Source organism: Cataglyphis hispanica, chromosome 16, assembly GCF_021464435.1.
Source record: "Cataglyphis hispanica isolate Lineage 1 chromosome 16, ULB_Chis1_1.0, whole genome shotgun sequence".
Taxonomy (NCBI): domain Eukaryota; kingdom Metazoa; phylum Arthropoda; class Insecta; order Hymenoptera; family Formicidae; genus Cataglyphis; species Cataglyphis hispanica.
In genome coordinates, this window is record NC_065969.1 from 856559 (window position 1) to 869734 (window position 13176).

Here is a 13176-nt window from a genome sequence, read left to right on the forward strand (position 1 = left end):
CTATGTTTTTGTATTCATAATAAAAGTCTTGATTATTTTGCTTGTATGAACATGTTTTTCCTTTCCTTAATTATTAATTAATTATCTAATAAATATTGCATTATTGAATTTTTTGAATATAGAAAATTACTTCAAAATATTTCTACATTGCAGTGCACGTGACACGTAAAAAATCGAAATGCAACGATATAAATCTATCGTGTTTTATATTTTGCGTTGTATATTTATATCACATATTATTTATTTATGCACAATTCTAATGCAAAATAGTTACGTTGTACTGCAACGTGATAATGTTTTGAAATAAGTTTCCTTATTTATAAAATAATTATATAAGGAAGATGCAAATAAAATAATATAAATAAAATTATAAGACTTTACATAAATCGAAAATATTGCGCGTAGTTTTAATATAAAGTGTGACCAATAAGTTTAATGATTCATTTAAACGTAAGATGGTCAGAATTTTAATTTTCGGAAAAAGTGTCTGTAGCTTTTTTTAAGCAAAATGTAAATTCTGCAAATGTTCTTAATATGTTTCATTCCAAATTTCAAATATTTCATAAACACAAGTAAATGATAAAGAAATCGAATTACATGATACTATAAAGGATATTATACAAAACTCAATGGGTATCATTTGCAATGCGCACTGATACTACAAGAATTATTGAGACTCAATTATTCAAAGAACAATTTGCAGCAATTGATGAAATAGAAGAACTTGAAGAAAATGATGAAAATGAGGGAAAAGTTAATTATACATTGAAAGAAAGCGAAATTATAATTATATTCAAAAAAATGCTCAATCCTGAGAAAGTAGAAAAAAGGGTCGCGTTATATTGTTAAATTATGATATCATACAATTTATATTTGAGAAATAATATCATCAAATTATAATCCTTAACACATATAAAACTATTCTCTCCACAATTCCATATTCTTTTCAAATACGCTTCTCAAATACGCTTTAAAATTGATTATCTCGAAGAATGGCCATCACATTTTAAAAACCCGGTGGATTTTTGTTTTTCTGGAAAAGATATAGAAGAAATTTCACGTTGTTTTATATGTGATGCATTTATATAATACTGCTCTAATACATTGCTCTTGGTGCACTTGCTATAATACGTTGCTCTTGATACAAGAAATATTTTGTATGCATTGAGGAATATCATAAATACTATAAAATATAAAGTAAATATCCATAAAAGGTCACATTTCATAGATTTAATCACCACTTATTATATAGGGTATCCACACCTCTTTTCTTTAAAAAACTAAGCATTTTAGAGAAAAACGTTTTGAACAAAAATTGTATGGTTTTGAGGGGAACATAAAATGGTGTCATTGTTTGACCTTGGATGGCATCGTTAAGGTCAAATCAAGGACACCTTTAATTTCTTAAACGGAAACCTCCATTTTTATTGCATATTCTTGTAGCTTATCTCGAGTGTTTTTCAAAACACTATAATAAAATATTTTTTATTAAGAATTATTTGATTTATTTTGTATCTTAATCTGACATATTTTAGTATAAAATGTAAAATATCTCGAAAATTATTTAGTGTTCGATAATTGTATCGTAATACTATAATATACAGAATAATAAAATGAATCAAATGGTGTACAGAAAATAATTGTTTTGTAAAAAAAGTATGCAATTATTTGCAATATTTTTTTATAGTAATTATTTATTTTTTCTTTACACCATTTGATTCATCTTATTATTCTGTACATAAAAGTACTATACGATACAAAAGTACATTACGATTAAAATGTTTAGTTTAGTGAAAGAAAAGCAGTGTACTAGGAGTGATCTAGGATACCCTGTATATACTAGACAAGAAGTGTCCTAAGTTATTACTCGCAAGAATCAAATGGCGATCGACATTAGTTTAGAAGATATAACAAATCAAAGTTTCAATTTTAATGCTTTTTTTATTATAAAATAAGGAAAAATAAAATTTGTTTACATTGTGTTTGCGTAGATCAGACGTGATCTGACGACGCGTAGGTCTGTTTACAGGGACGAAGCTCCTCTTATTTCTAATTTAAAATTAAAATTTTATTTGGGTTAGGTCATATCTTTGGAAAGTGAAGTCGGTAGGATTACAATTGAGAGTTCTAACTCCAGTCCTCTGAGGGGGGTGCGGGTTGAGGGGAAGCCGCGCGGGGAACTTTGTTGGCGCGGGGGAAATGTCGCGTGGGCAGGGGATGCTTATCGCGGGAGCAGACATATTTCAAAGACGAGAGCCGATGTCCGGCTGCTATATTTATTGTAAACAAATAACATCTATTACACGTACGGTATGAAGGGAACTTTTTTCTCCGAAGAGACGCTTATTGCGGGAGCGGACATATTTATAACCGGTGTGTATATACAAAGACGAACATGTTTAAACCGGTGCATATATACAAAGGCGAGGGCCGGTGTCCGGCTGCTTTATAAACATAAACAAATAGCGTATATTGCACCTGCGGTCTGAATGTTGAGAATTTTTTTCTAGGAATAACCGTTTATTGGCGCAGGTATAAAAGACGAGAAAAAGAAAGAAGGAGATGTAGAAATAATTAATACTTTTTTAATATTAATACAACTTTTCACATGCATGCAATCATTAGCGCTATCCCTCTTTAACACACCGTCTTACGAACGTCTCGCGCTATCCCTCTTTATCGCACTGCTTTACGAACGCCTCGCGCTAGTCTACCGGACGCGCCGCAGTTATATATCTATCTTATATGCAAGGAAGGGAAGCAAAAAAAAATAGATAAGTATTTTTAATATATAAATGTTTATTAATAAGTATATGTATATTTTTCATTTATTACAAATACATCGTAAAGTATATCATTTATAACGCACGTTAATAATTCACAATCTATGAGAGATTCGGTGTCAAATATATCATTTTCATGTATCGCTTTTACAGCATCGCTCGCATTATGAATATTATTACATTGTAAAACTCTATTATAACAAATTATTTAAATTTTTTGTTCACAATATGCGTATTTTCGCACAACCAATACTACATATGTTCTATACATTTTTCAAAGTCGACTAAATGTATTAGAGTGGATGGATTCATATATAAAGAATTATTATACAAAGTTATTTTTATAATATCCGAATCAGATATTTTAACAACTTTGATTGTCAAATCTCGAATCTGCAATGGAGGTTGAGACGTCTGTAGAAGCCGTTCAATGTCCGCACGTTTCTGCATCAGCAATTTCCACGTTTCAAAAGACAATAAAGAGAATTTGATTGCCTTGGTTATCGCCAAGAACTAATTGCACGTAAGACAGCCTCAACGCTTATTCCAATTTCCAGATATTTGTAAAATGTTGGGGTTAAGGCGTATCTTCTGCCAAGTATACGAACTGCGCGACAAAGCTCGAATGAAACACTATAAAAAAAACAATATTTTAATAAATTTATTTAAGAAAAATATAAAATGTTTTAAGTTAATCAAAATTTACTTGTCACATTTCTTCTTACACGGCGGAATTTTAACGCTCTCAATCGGAACAATAATTCATATTGCTTCCTTCAGTAGAGAGTACATTTCTCTAGGTTATGAGAAGTAGAGCGGTTGACACTGATCGTATAAAACAAAGAATACGTGACGCTTATTTTTTAAAAGTATGATGTGGTGGGGAGATTAATGCTTTGAAATTTAGGAAGGGAGAGGCAGCTAATTTAAAACAATTCTTACAAACGACTCGCAAGGAAAAGAGAGTGGGGAGAATAAGAGATAAAACATATTAATAATGTTTACATATTTTTATTTTTAAAAATATTGCAATTCCTTTTGACGTTGCGACCATCAGTTAAATATTTTTAATACATTCTGTAATGCGCAATTCTTAACATGTTTTCCACATTTTATCGTATTAGCAACATCTAGATTATTTAAAAAATTAATATCTTCATAATCAGCATCCAAAGTTTCGATAATCAGATTTTCTCTCGCATAATTTTCAAGCAAATCCACCAGTCATTCTAGTTTCTGACATCTTTTGACGTACACAAGAGTCGGCGTCTCGTCATCCTCTTCTGTACCAAAGCACAGCCGATGTAATCAAACATTTAGCCATGTTGTATGGTACGTTTCTGTCTTCCCATCGTAATCCATGATTCGCAATCAGCCAGGAAGCACATGATTTGTGAGAAGAATTCCATAGTATGGGGTATGTAAATATGTAATGAGCCAAAATGGTCCCCTTTCTCAACACCGCCACCTCCTTTACGACAAATTTCATCCCGACAAAGAATCCTTGCATGTCCACGAACGTTGGTACAGACATAACATTTTTATATCAGCATGTTGAGAAGAAAACTGCGATTGATCCTGATGCATTATAAGTTTTATATTGTCTCATCCCTCACTTAGATGATTTTGCACCACATTGGTCAACGGATTGTATTGAATCACGCGATCGTGTATGATGAGACAGTTCGCAATAGTATTCATCGACACGTTCTCCTTACATTCAAATTCCAATCTCACATCCACGGTTGCGCTCTTGATCGATTCGTTTTGTCGAGAGCAATCGATGATCACGGACCGTTGCGTAGAAACTGCGTGACGGTGAGACTCGGCTCGAGATACTTGTATCCGTAATAATTTTTGCAGAAACGCTGGTATGTGTCGTACAGAATCGACCATCTGTTTTTATCGAAATCCAAGTTCATATCGTCGTACGGATAACATTCCGAGTTCAGATAAAGTTTCATGTTATTCAATTTGCAGTCATCGAATCGACTTGTCCTCCTCGGACATGATGTCCTTCCGGCCTGTCTGCAGAGCGAAGACAACGTATCGCGGTTTCTCCAGCTGAGTCGCGACACCGCATAAATCATAATGATTGGATGCTCCACTGGATAAACCGCCGATAACCTCTACACCGTCCGCAACAACAAGTCCGCAACAATCGTACCTACGATGCCTGAATTACTTGCTCGCGAGTATGTTTTCGAAACTACAGACAACTCGCTCGTAACGTTCGTTCGAAATCAATTGCAAACGCCGGAAGGTCAAGAAATGTTGCGAGATCAGTTAGGTCCACTGGGCCAAAAGTACATCTGACCTGTCCTGAGCGGTGATCAAAATAGCGGTATAGGCAACGTGTTTGGTGTTTATCTCGGTCATGAAGGAATGATGTTCGGTAATAAACATTTTGACGTGGACAACGCGGATAACATAATTATTGACGGTGTACGCCGACACACCTGGTCTTTACGAGTTGATCTTCAAGAGAACCCCTGATGACGTCATCTATATAGATGATGAAAAGCAAACGTACAAGAGCATGCTGTTGACAACGAGAGCGCATAAAGACAATCACGATGCGCACGGTCGATACGATTGAATCGTTTGACGACCAATACGTTGGTCGTCAAACGATTCAATCGTATACTGAAAAACGATATGTGGAAGATGTTTACGCTCAACGGATCTTACAAATGGGTGGATGAGTTGCCGCGACTTGTGTCGGATTACAACGCGCGCAAGCACTGAACGATCGGTATGCGACGTTACTCCCGCGATCGCCGAAAAACTCTTGGCTACGGTATACAGCGCGATAAATATAGCGGGTCCAGCAAAGTTCAAAATAGGTGACTCGGTACGCGTTAGCAAATACAAAACGATTTTCGAGAAAGGTTATACACCGAATTGGACCACCGAGGTGTTTAAGATCGTTAAAGTGCAGCGTATTAATCCCGTAACCTATCTACTCGAGGACTATCGCGGAAAATCTATCGCTAGAGCAATCTACGACTACGAATTGCATCGCGCGAATTATCCGGATGTGTACCTCGTGAAGAAAGTACTGCGCTGGAGGGGTGATGAGGTTGTGAAATAGCTGGGATTCGATGGATCGCACAATTCTTGGATACATAAGGACAACGTCGTTTAATTAATACAAACTGTATTTATTTTTACATATGAAAAATATGAAATACATATAAAATATCTAAAATATATAAAAATATAATATAATATATCTATATGTAAGATGGCATATAAAATACAAAAGAGAAAAAATAGATATATATATTTCTTGTTTTCCTATCTTTAAGTTGATACATACACACATTCACACATACATACATGCATTATAATACGTTACATTACGCTACATTGTATTACATTTTATAAAAATATTCGATAATGTCTCCATGGTAACGTATCGGTCGTTTCGGGTACGATATACCGCTTGTCATCGTATGGACTCAGAGCAATTTTTGTGGCGGATGGTATACACTTCATGTAATTTTGACCTTATAAACGATTGTTGACGTGTCATTTCAATTTCTTCGTTCAAACATCGCGTGTACTCGTCAAACGTTATTATTCTCGCAACGACGTTACTCTTGATGCCTTTAACTTTTTTCGTATCCTTTTTACCATCTACTCGCAACGCGTACATTTTTGCTGTAAGTCCCACGAATTCGGTCATGATTGCGCCATTATTTTCATCTTTCATTAAACCCGGTACTTTCTTGTTCTTGAGCGATATATTGTACACGTTGTTAGCCGAATAATCGCTCGTATCGAATCTATCGATATTTTATATTCTCATATATATTATCGCATTTAATGTAATAAATTAAACTATCTGTATCGGTGTACATGACTTTAAAATTGTTGCGATATAACGGTAACATGTATTCATGGTGAAATTCGTACAAACACACTTTCGATATATCAAGTATGCACATACCGACGTAGATCGGTTTATTGAATTTTACCTCAAGTTTGCGCAGTTCAATTTTACCTCAGTTTGTATCGATCAGATTCTCAGAAAACACGCTTCTACTATGAAAATTTGGTTTTGCGATCATTGCCTCTGCACCGTATCGTCTCACTTTGTTAATAATTTTACATCAACGTGATTGCGCACGTTTTCCATAGTTTTACCGAATACCGCATTATTCATTATTTTGTACAAATTTTTTTCGAAATCATTTCTCGCGAGTGTTCGAAATTTTGTATTGAGTTCGATATAATCGCGAAGCCATGCGGATTGAGCAAATTGCAATACGCAACATATTTTTGTGACGCAAAGACCATGACACGTACACTGCTGCAGGTTGCGATAGTGTATCACATGATGCTTCTTATCGTATAATGTCGCAAGGAGCTTGTCTTCCCGCTTTATCGCGTATTGGGCAAAACGATAGGTCAGCATGCGCATCATGAAGATGTTGTGGATACTCCAGATCGACCTCAAGAATATAACCTGTAGGCGAATCCAAAGCGATCGCGCTAATGTTAAAATCAGAAATGTCATCGACCCATCGAAATTTGCCGTAAGGTAACGGTTGACATATTGCCCAACCGTATAAGTTGTTTACATTGAAATACATCAAATACGATGAAGATTTCGATAGATCGTACGACTGCATATACTTGTTATTAGCATGCGCGTATCTGCCGGAACATTGACTCAAACCGCCGCGTATCCCCCGTTCGATAAACATAACCATGTCGATATCAGTAAATTCGAACGTAATATTTGTATCAACATGGCATCCCACGTGTAACCGGGGAGAGTAAAGTAATACGCGAGATCGAGGCCATAACTTTTAATGCAACTTTCGCGGAAATTTTTAAAAATATTTGCTAATAATAAGACATCTGTTTTTAAATATAGATCGCTGTATTCGCCTAGCGTTCGAATGGAGAACCTCTTCCAGACAGTCTCGGCGTGCGCGTAATCGCTCTCGGATACAGGGTCACCGGTCAAAGAACTGTGAAATAAATCGCGCGGTGGTAAGCACGTATCTTCCAGCCTGTCGACGCAGTCAATATATTTGTACTGAAAGACGCCCTTCCGTTAATAAATTGAAATTGTCCTTTAGCACATTTTGAAATTTTGATTTTAAAATTTTGAGTTTGTCTTTATTTTAAAAAGATGCCAATTTGTTAACACTGGCTGAAAGAAAATTATATGAATTTATAAAACGCAATTTGATATGATTTTTTGATTCCTCTTCTGCAAGTTTAACATTTTTTGTTAAATATTAAAAGATAAATATTTTTCTTTCGTTATCGGTAATACGTTGATTCTCTCTTTGAACACTGTAGCTATATTCCTATAGCTATTTCCTTGTTAATAAAACATGAATCGTAACCGGATAAATTATGAAAAACTATTGGAATGTAAACAGAGTCCTTATAATTTAATATGCAATTTGAATGCGTGGGAAATCGGTACGGCCCGGTCAGATGACAATGATCGCGTACTTGTGTAACGTCTGGCGCGAATGGTTTCTCGCATGTGGCAATGCGTCGCGGTGCGAAATATCTCCCACTGTTCGTGCGAGAGAGTTACCATAGGGACATTCGTGGATATTATATTTTTTACGCGGTGCGCTAATTTTTCGAGTTCGTCGGCGAACCATGCGGTACAATCGGCGCCCCGATAAGAGCGATACGCAGATGTTTCGTTATACGAACAATGCATGTAGTATCCAACGCTAAATACCTCATGATGTTAAAATATGTACATAGATGTCGTCGGCTCACTGTTGGTCTTCTTTAGCACTCCAAATCAGCGTAAACAATGAATGGAAGCCGCTCCTTTCTGTTATAATTGCCGAAGCTGAGCCATTTATCCTTCTCGCTCGGTAAATAGATGGCGTACTCGTTCATTTCTCGACAGTACACCGTATCGCATCAATCGCAAATGTATTTTTGATCATTATGTTGCTTAATTGCGAGCTCACGAGCCGGGATAAATTCTTGATCCACGCAAAATGTCTGACGTTGTCGTCCCGTGGATCTTGCACGTAAAGTAATTTGACGTGTTTATCTCTCTTTAGCTCACTCAGTCAAATCGGGACAATGTTCTTTTCCTCGAGGCAATATACATTTATAGAGATATTGGCACGTTCAAATTTTTTAATTTGATTAACGGTCACTAGAAACTCAATGTTCTGGAGATTCAGTACTATCGTATAATGTGGATACGATGATTCTCGATCCACTTTCAATTTAGCTGATGTAGAGCAGCAACCACTGACCATGCGAAACACGCATTGTCATTAGACTGCACGTTTATCACCGTTCTCTTCTTCATTATTTCTTGGGGTAATTTTACATGACATCCTGCGCGCATTGGATTATACTTGTTTATGTTTATAGTTAAAGCAAGTATTCGCGACAAAGCCCACCCATTGTAGCGTTCTTGAAATTCTTTGAGCGATGCTAGAGTGAATTCGATAACGCGCCGCTCGTATCATTCGCATAAATCTGATGTGCGAAATAGTTCATAATTTTTCGTATTTATGCTTTTATTTGCGCGCTGTCACCTGTCATAAACTCGCCGTTGAACACATTATTTATTTTCACATTAAAGTGTTTTTTTTATCACGTTTGCACGTGTTCGAGCACAATGTCTTTGACGTCCTCGAGAACGCGGTTCGATATAGTTTGTGTTAACCGCACCGGTCAATACGCGGTTTTCGAACTTGGTATCGATCTCTCGCCAAACGAGTCTTTCCGCATTATTGTTACCACTATAATTACCACCACTAGGTATAAATTGTCTCTGTAATCGAGTCTTTACCTTCGAGTCGCGCGAATCTGGCCACTAAAGATTGTCGAACTCCGATCGAAAGTCGTGGACGCTTGATACGACTACTTTCTTCAAGTTGTTTGATAAATTCTTCGCACCGCTGCGCTCACGCGGAAAATTCACCTAAGGTAGCGACTTGGTGCGACAGCTCCAACAGGTCGCGTTCAGTTTGCTCTAGATGTTTCATGTCTATATTAAACACTTGGCGCACAACACAGTATCCGCTATACTTTTTTCGACCGATGTATACCGTCTCAAATCGTATACTGCGGTTTTGACGTCCTTCGTTCTTCGTTATATGTTCCATTCGGCTACAGATCATCTGTGAATGCGTCGTTCTTCTCCTTATCTTTTGTTTAGAAATTCCTAAGTCTGCTGTGTAGACCTTAGAGATCGAATATCCGATCTATCTGTTTATCTTCGCGTCCACGCGATTTTAGAAGTTTCTAACGTTCGAAAGTTCGTAAAGATGAAACGTTTATTTTGTTTATTTATAAATTATAGCAGCCGGACATCGGCGTTCGTCTTTGTATACATGCGCTGGTTTAAACTTATTTGTACGTCTCCTTCTTTCCTTTTCTCGTCTTTTGTTTATATCTGCGCCAATAAAGTTCTTTTTAGGAAAAAAATTTTCAACGTCCAGACCGCACGTGCAATATACGCTATTTGTTTATAATGCTTATAAAGCAGCCGGACATCGGCGCTCGCCTTTGTATATATGCGCCTGTTTAAACATGTCCCGCTCCCACGATAAGTGTCTCTTCGGCTCTTCCTAGAAAAAAATTCCCTTTATACCGCACGTGTAATAGATGCTATTTGTTTACAATAAATATAGCAGCTGGACATCGGCACTCGTCTTTGAAATATGTCCGCTCCTGCGATAAGCGCCTCTGCCCGCGATAAGTGTCCCCTGCCTGCGCGACGTCATATCCCTCGCGCCCACAAGTTCCCCGCGCGGTTTCCCTTCGACCCGCACCCCTCTCAGAGGACCATAGTTAGAACTCTCATAGTATTCCTACTACGTAGGTATCCTTGTAATTTAGATTGCAACTCGAATGCGCGGGACCTCTGTATCGCCCGGTTAGGATATATAGTATAATAATTTTATAATATTTAAAGAAAAACATAACACATTATGTGCGGAAATGTGTGTGTTTGCGTTTTAAATAATTGTACAATAAAATCTCGAAATAGTACTTTTTGATATAGGAAATAGCATTTTTTTATACGCACTAGGCCATTCCTGGGGTTAATGGATCCAAGCATATAGATCTATGGACGCAATGTTTTCTCTTGGCGACGTACTTAAAAAAAATGTATTTGTGCATGTTTCACGCGGTTTTGAATTTAACTTATGTGAAGTTAGCTCCGTACTTTTTAAATTTTGTATTTTTGTTAATTGTACTGCATTGTGCTACGTTTATAAATTCACAATTGTTTAAATAATTTGTTATTTCATAGTTTCAATAATTGAAACTATATTTAAAAAAAAAACGAGATTTGTATCAAGCCCGCATTTTTCGAGTTTTTAATTTATTGTGCTGTATTGTGCTATGTTTGTATGATAAGTTGCAGTTACTTAAAGCATATTTGAGAAGATTTAAGAAATACAATTTTTACTAGCTCCGCACTTTGTCGCAATCGAGCTTATCTTTTTTGAAAATTGACACAAATTTGCATGGATTTAACGATAATGAGGATTTAACTGCGCCGCAGTAGACCAGAGTCTTGTATAGTATATTATTTCAAGGTTCCATTGTAAATCGCATATTTTATTTTGCAGTCTTTAACATACCTATTCCAATTATAAACTTCAAGGTTAATATGTATAGCTTCTTTAATCAGGCTGCTCTGTAATAATATACCTTCTGCTGCCAACAAATCTCCTGCCAGTAGTGCCATTTCTGCATATCTTTCCGTAGTATTAGGCAAATTCTGCAAATTTCATGCAATTTAATTATTTGGAGTTCATTTTAATAAATTTGACAAAATAATGCAAATATAAAAGCGAATAATATAAAAACAGTTATTTTATTTTACCTTAATGTATTTGATATAATCTACTGTATCAAATCTACCTATCGCTGCGTAAGCTTCTTCCGCAGCATGAAGTTCTTTATTATCAATTGCCATGATAGCCATACAAGTCCACAATATTTCATTCTGATAACAATATATTATTTATAAAATTATTTTATGTAATTTGATTAGATAATTTTTAAATATATATTAAAATTTTATTAGGAAATATTAACGTGCACTAAATAAAAAAAAAATGATATGAAATCATATAAAACACAGACATACACAATTTTTCTTACTTTTACAAAAATTTTTTAAAGTAATAAAAAATATCAATTATTTATAAATATTAAAACTATATACAGTGTTATTAATTCATTACAATTCATTACTAATGGCACATAAAATATATATATATATATATATATATATATATATATATATATATATATATATATATATATTGTTACGTCCGTCTCTGTGTATTTTGTCCCTGCGAGTCATTTGTGGCAACTAATCTTGAAATTGTTGTATTCGTTTCTGGGAGATCATCCTCTAACACGCCGTTAAGAGATTTGTTTAGAAAACAGCCGACATCTTAATCTCGTGACGATCGTGATTCCGAGCAGACGTATTGATTATTTGTTATTAACAAAATAATCTGTTGTGTGTTCTGTGTTCTGTGCTGATATTATAATTTTTTGTTTTATTTTAATAAAATGTTCTTATATTACGACGCAGAGCGCGAGTGCCATTTGTGTTGTTCTTTTATTACAATGCAAATCACGAGTGCCGGTTGTGTCATGCGCGTTTTGATAAATATCGAAGTCATCACGTGAACGTAACATTTAGGAGGCTTGAATAGAATAAGCCGGGATAGAAAACGCACAACGAGCTATGGCTACATTTGAACAGCAAGATTTAGCTGGATTGTCAACACGCAAAAGATTTCGAGCTGCGACACCGCTCCGTATCGCAGGGCTAGAAATAGATGAGGATACCACAAGCTGCGGCATTAAGACCAACTTTGGAAACTGTAACTCTTCAGTTTGCGAAAGATGTGACAACTTCGCGAGAAGCGTCTGCAAGAGTGAGCTCAGTTTGAAACGCAACTGCAGCAGCGGAATGAGATACTTCGCAGAATGGAAGAGAGGATGCATCAGATGGATGCTAACATCCTAAGGAGCTAAGTCATTCCAATAAAAAAAGTAGTTCTAGAGAGACGCATTTAGATATTTGTCGTTTTGAGATCGAATAAGAAAGTTGTTTTTTTCAATAGAAGAGATTGGTTTACATCCGAAGCCCAATTTAAATTTAATTATTTCTTGTTATTTGTTTAAATTTTTATTTCTTAAAGAATTTAATGAAGAAGATGCCGTGTAAAATATGTAGAGTTTGATTGGAAGAAATTGGATGAAACATGTGGAATTTAGATCGATCTTATTTCTTTGAAAACTGCCTTACCCGCGATTTTTGAGCGATGGTTTTCCCATCAGGTCTTTGGGCGAATCGCATCATCGATCGTGTGCAGATAGAGCAGGTAAAACTGAAGAGAAA

The 13176-nt window shown here is 35.7% G+C and overlaps 1 protein-coding gene across 1 annotated transcript in view; it reads right to left on the minus strand.

Moving 5' to 3' along the window:
* Positions 1 to 13176, minus strand: part of LOC126855578 (intraflagellar transport protein 80 homolog) — a 200653-nt gene that overhangs the window by 7769 nt on the left and 179708 nt on the right. The window contains exons 13-14 of the mRNA XM_050603381.1: positions 11638 to 11760; positions 11393 to 11532 (exon numbers count right to left, since the gene is read on the minus strand). Of these exons, the coding sequence (XP_050459338.1) occupies positions 11393 to 11532; positions 11638 to 11760 (263 nt within the window). The remainder of the gene's footprint in view (positions 1 to 11392; positions 11533 to 11637; positions 11761 to 13176) is intronic.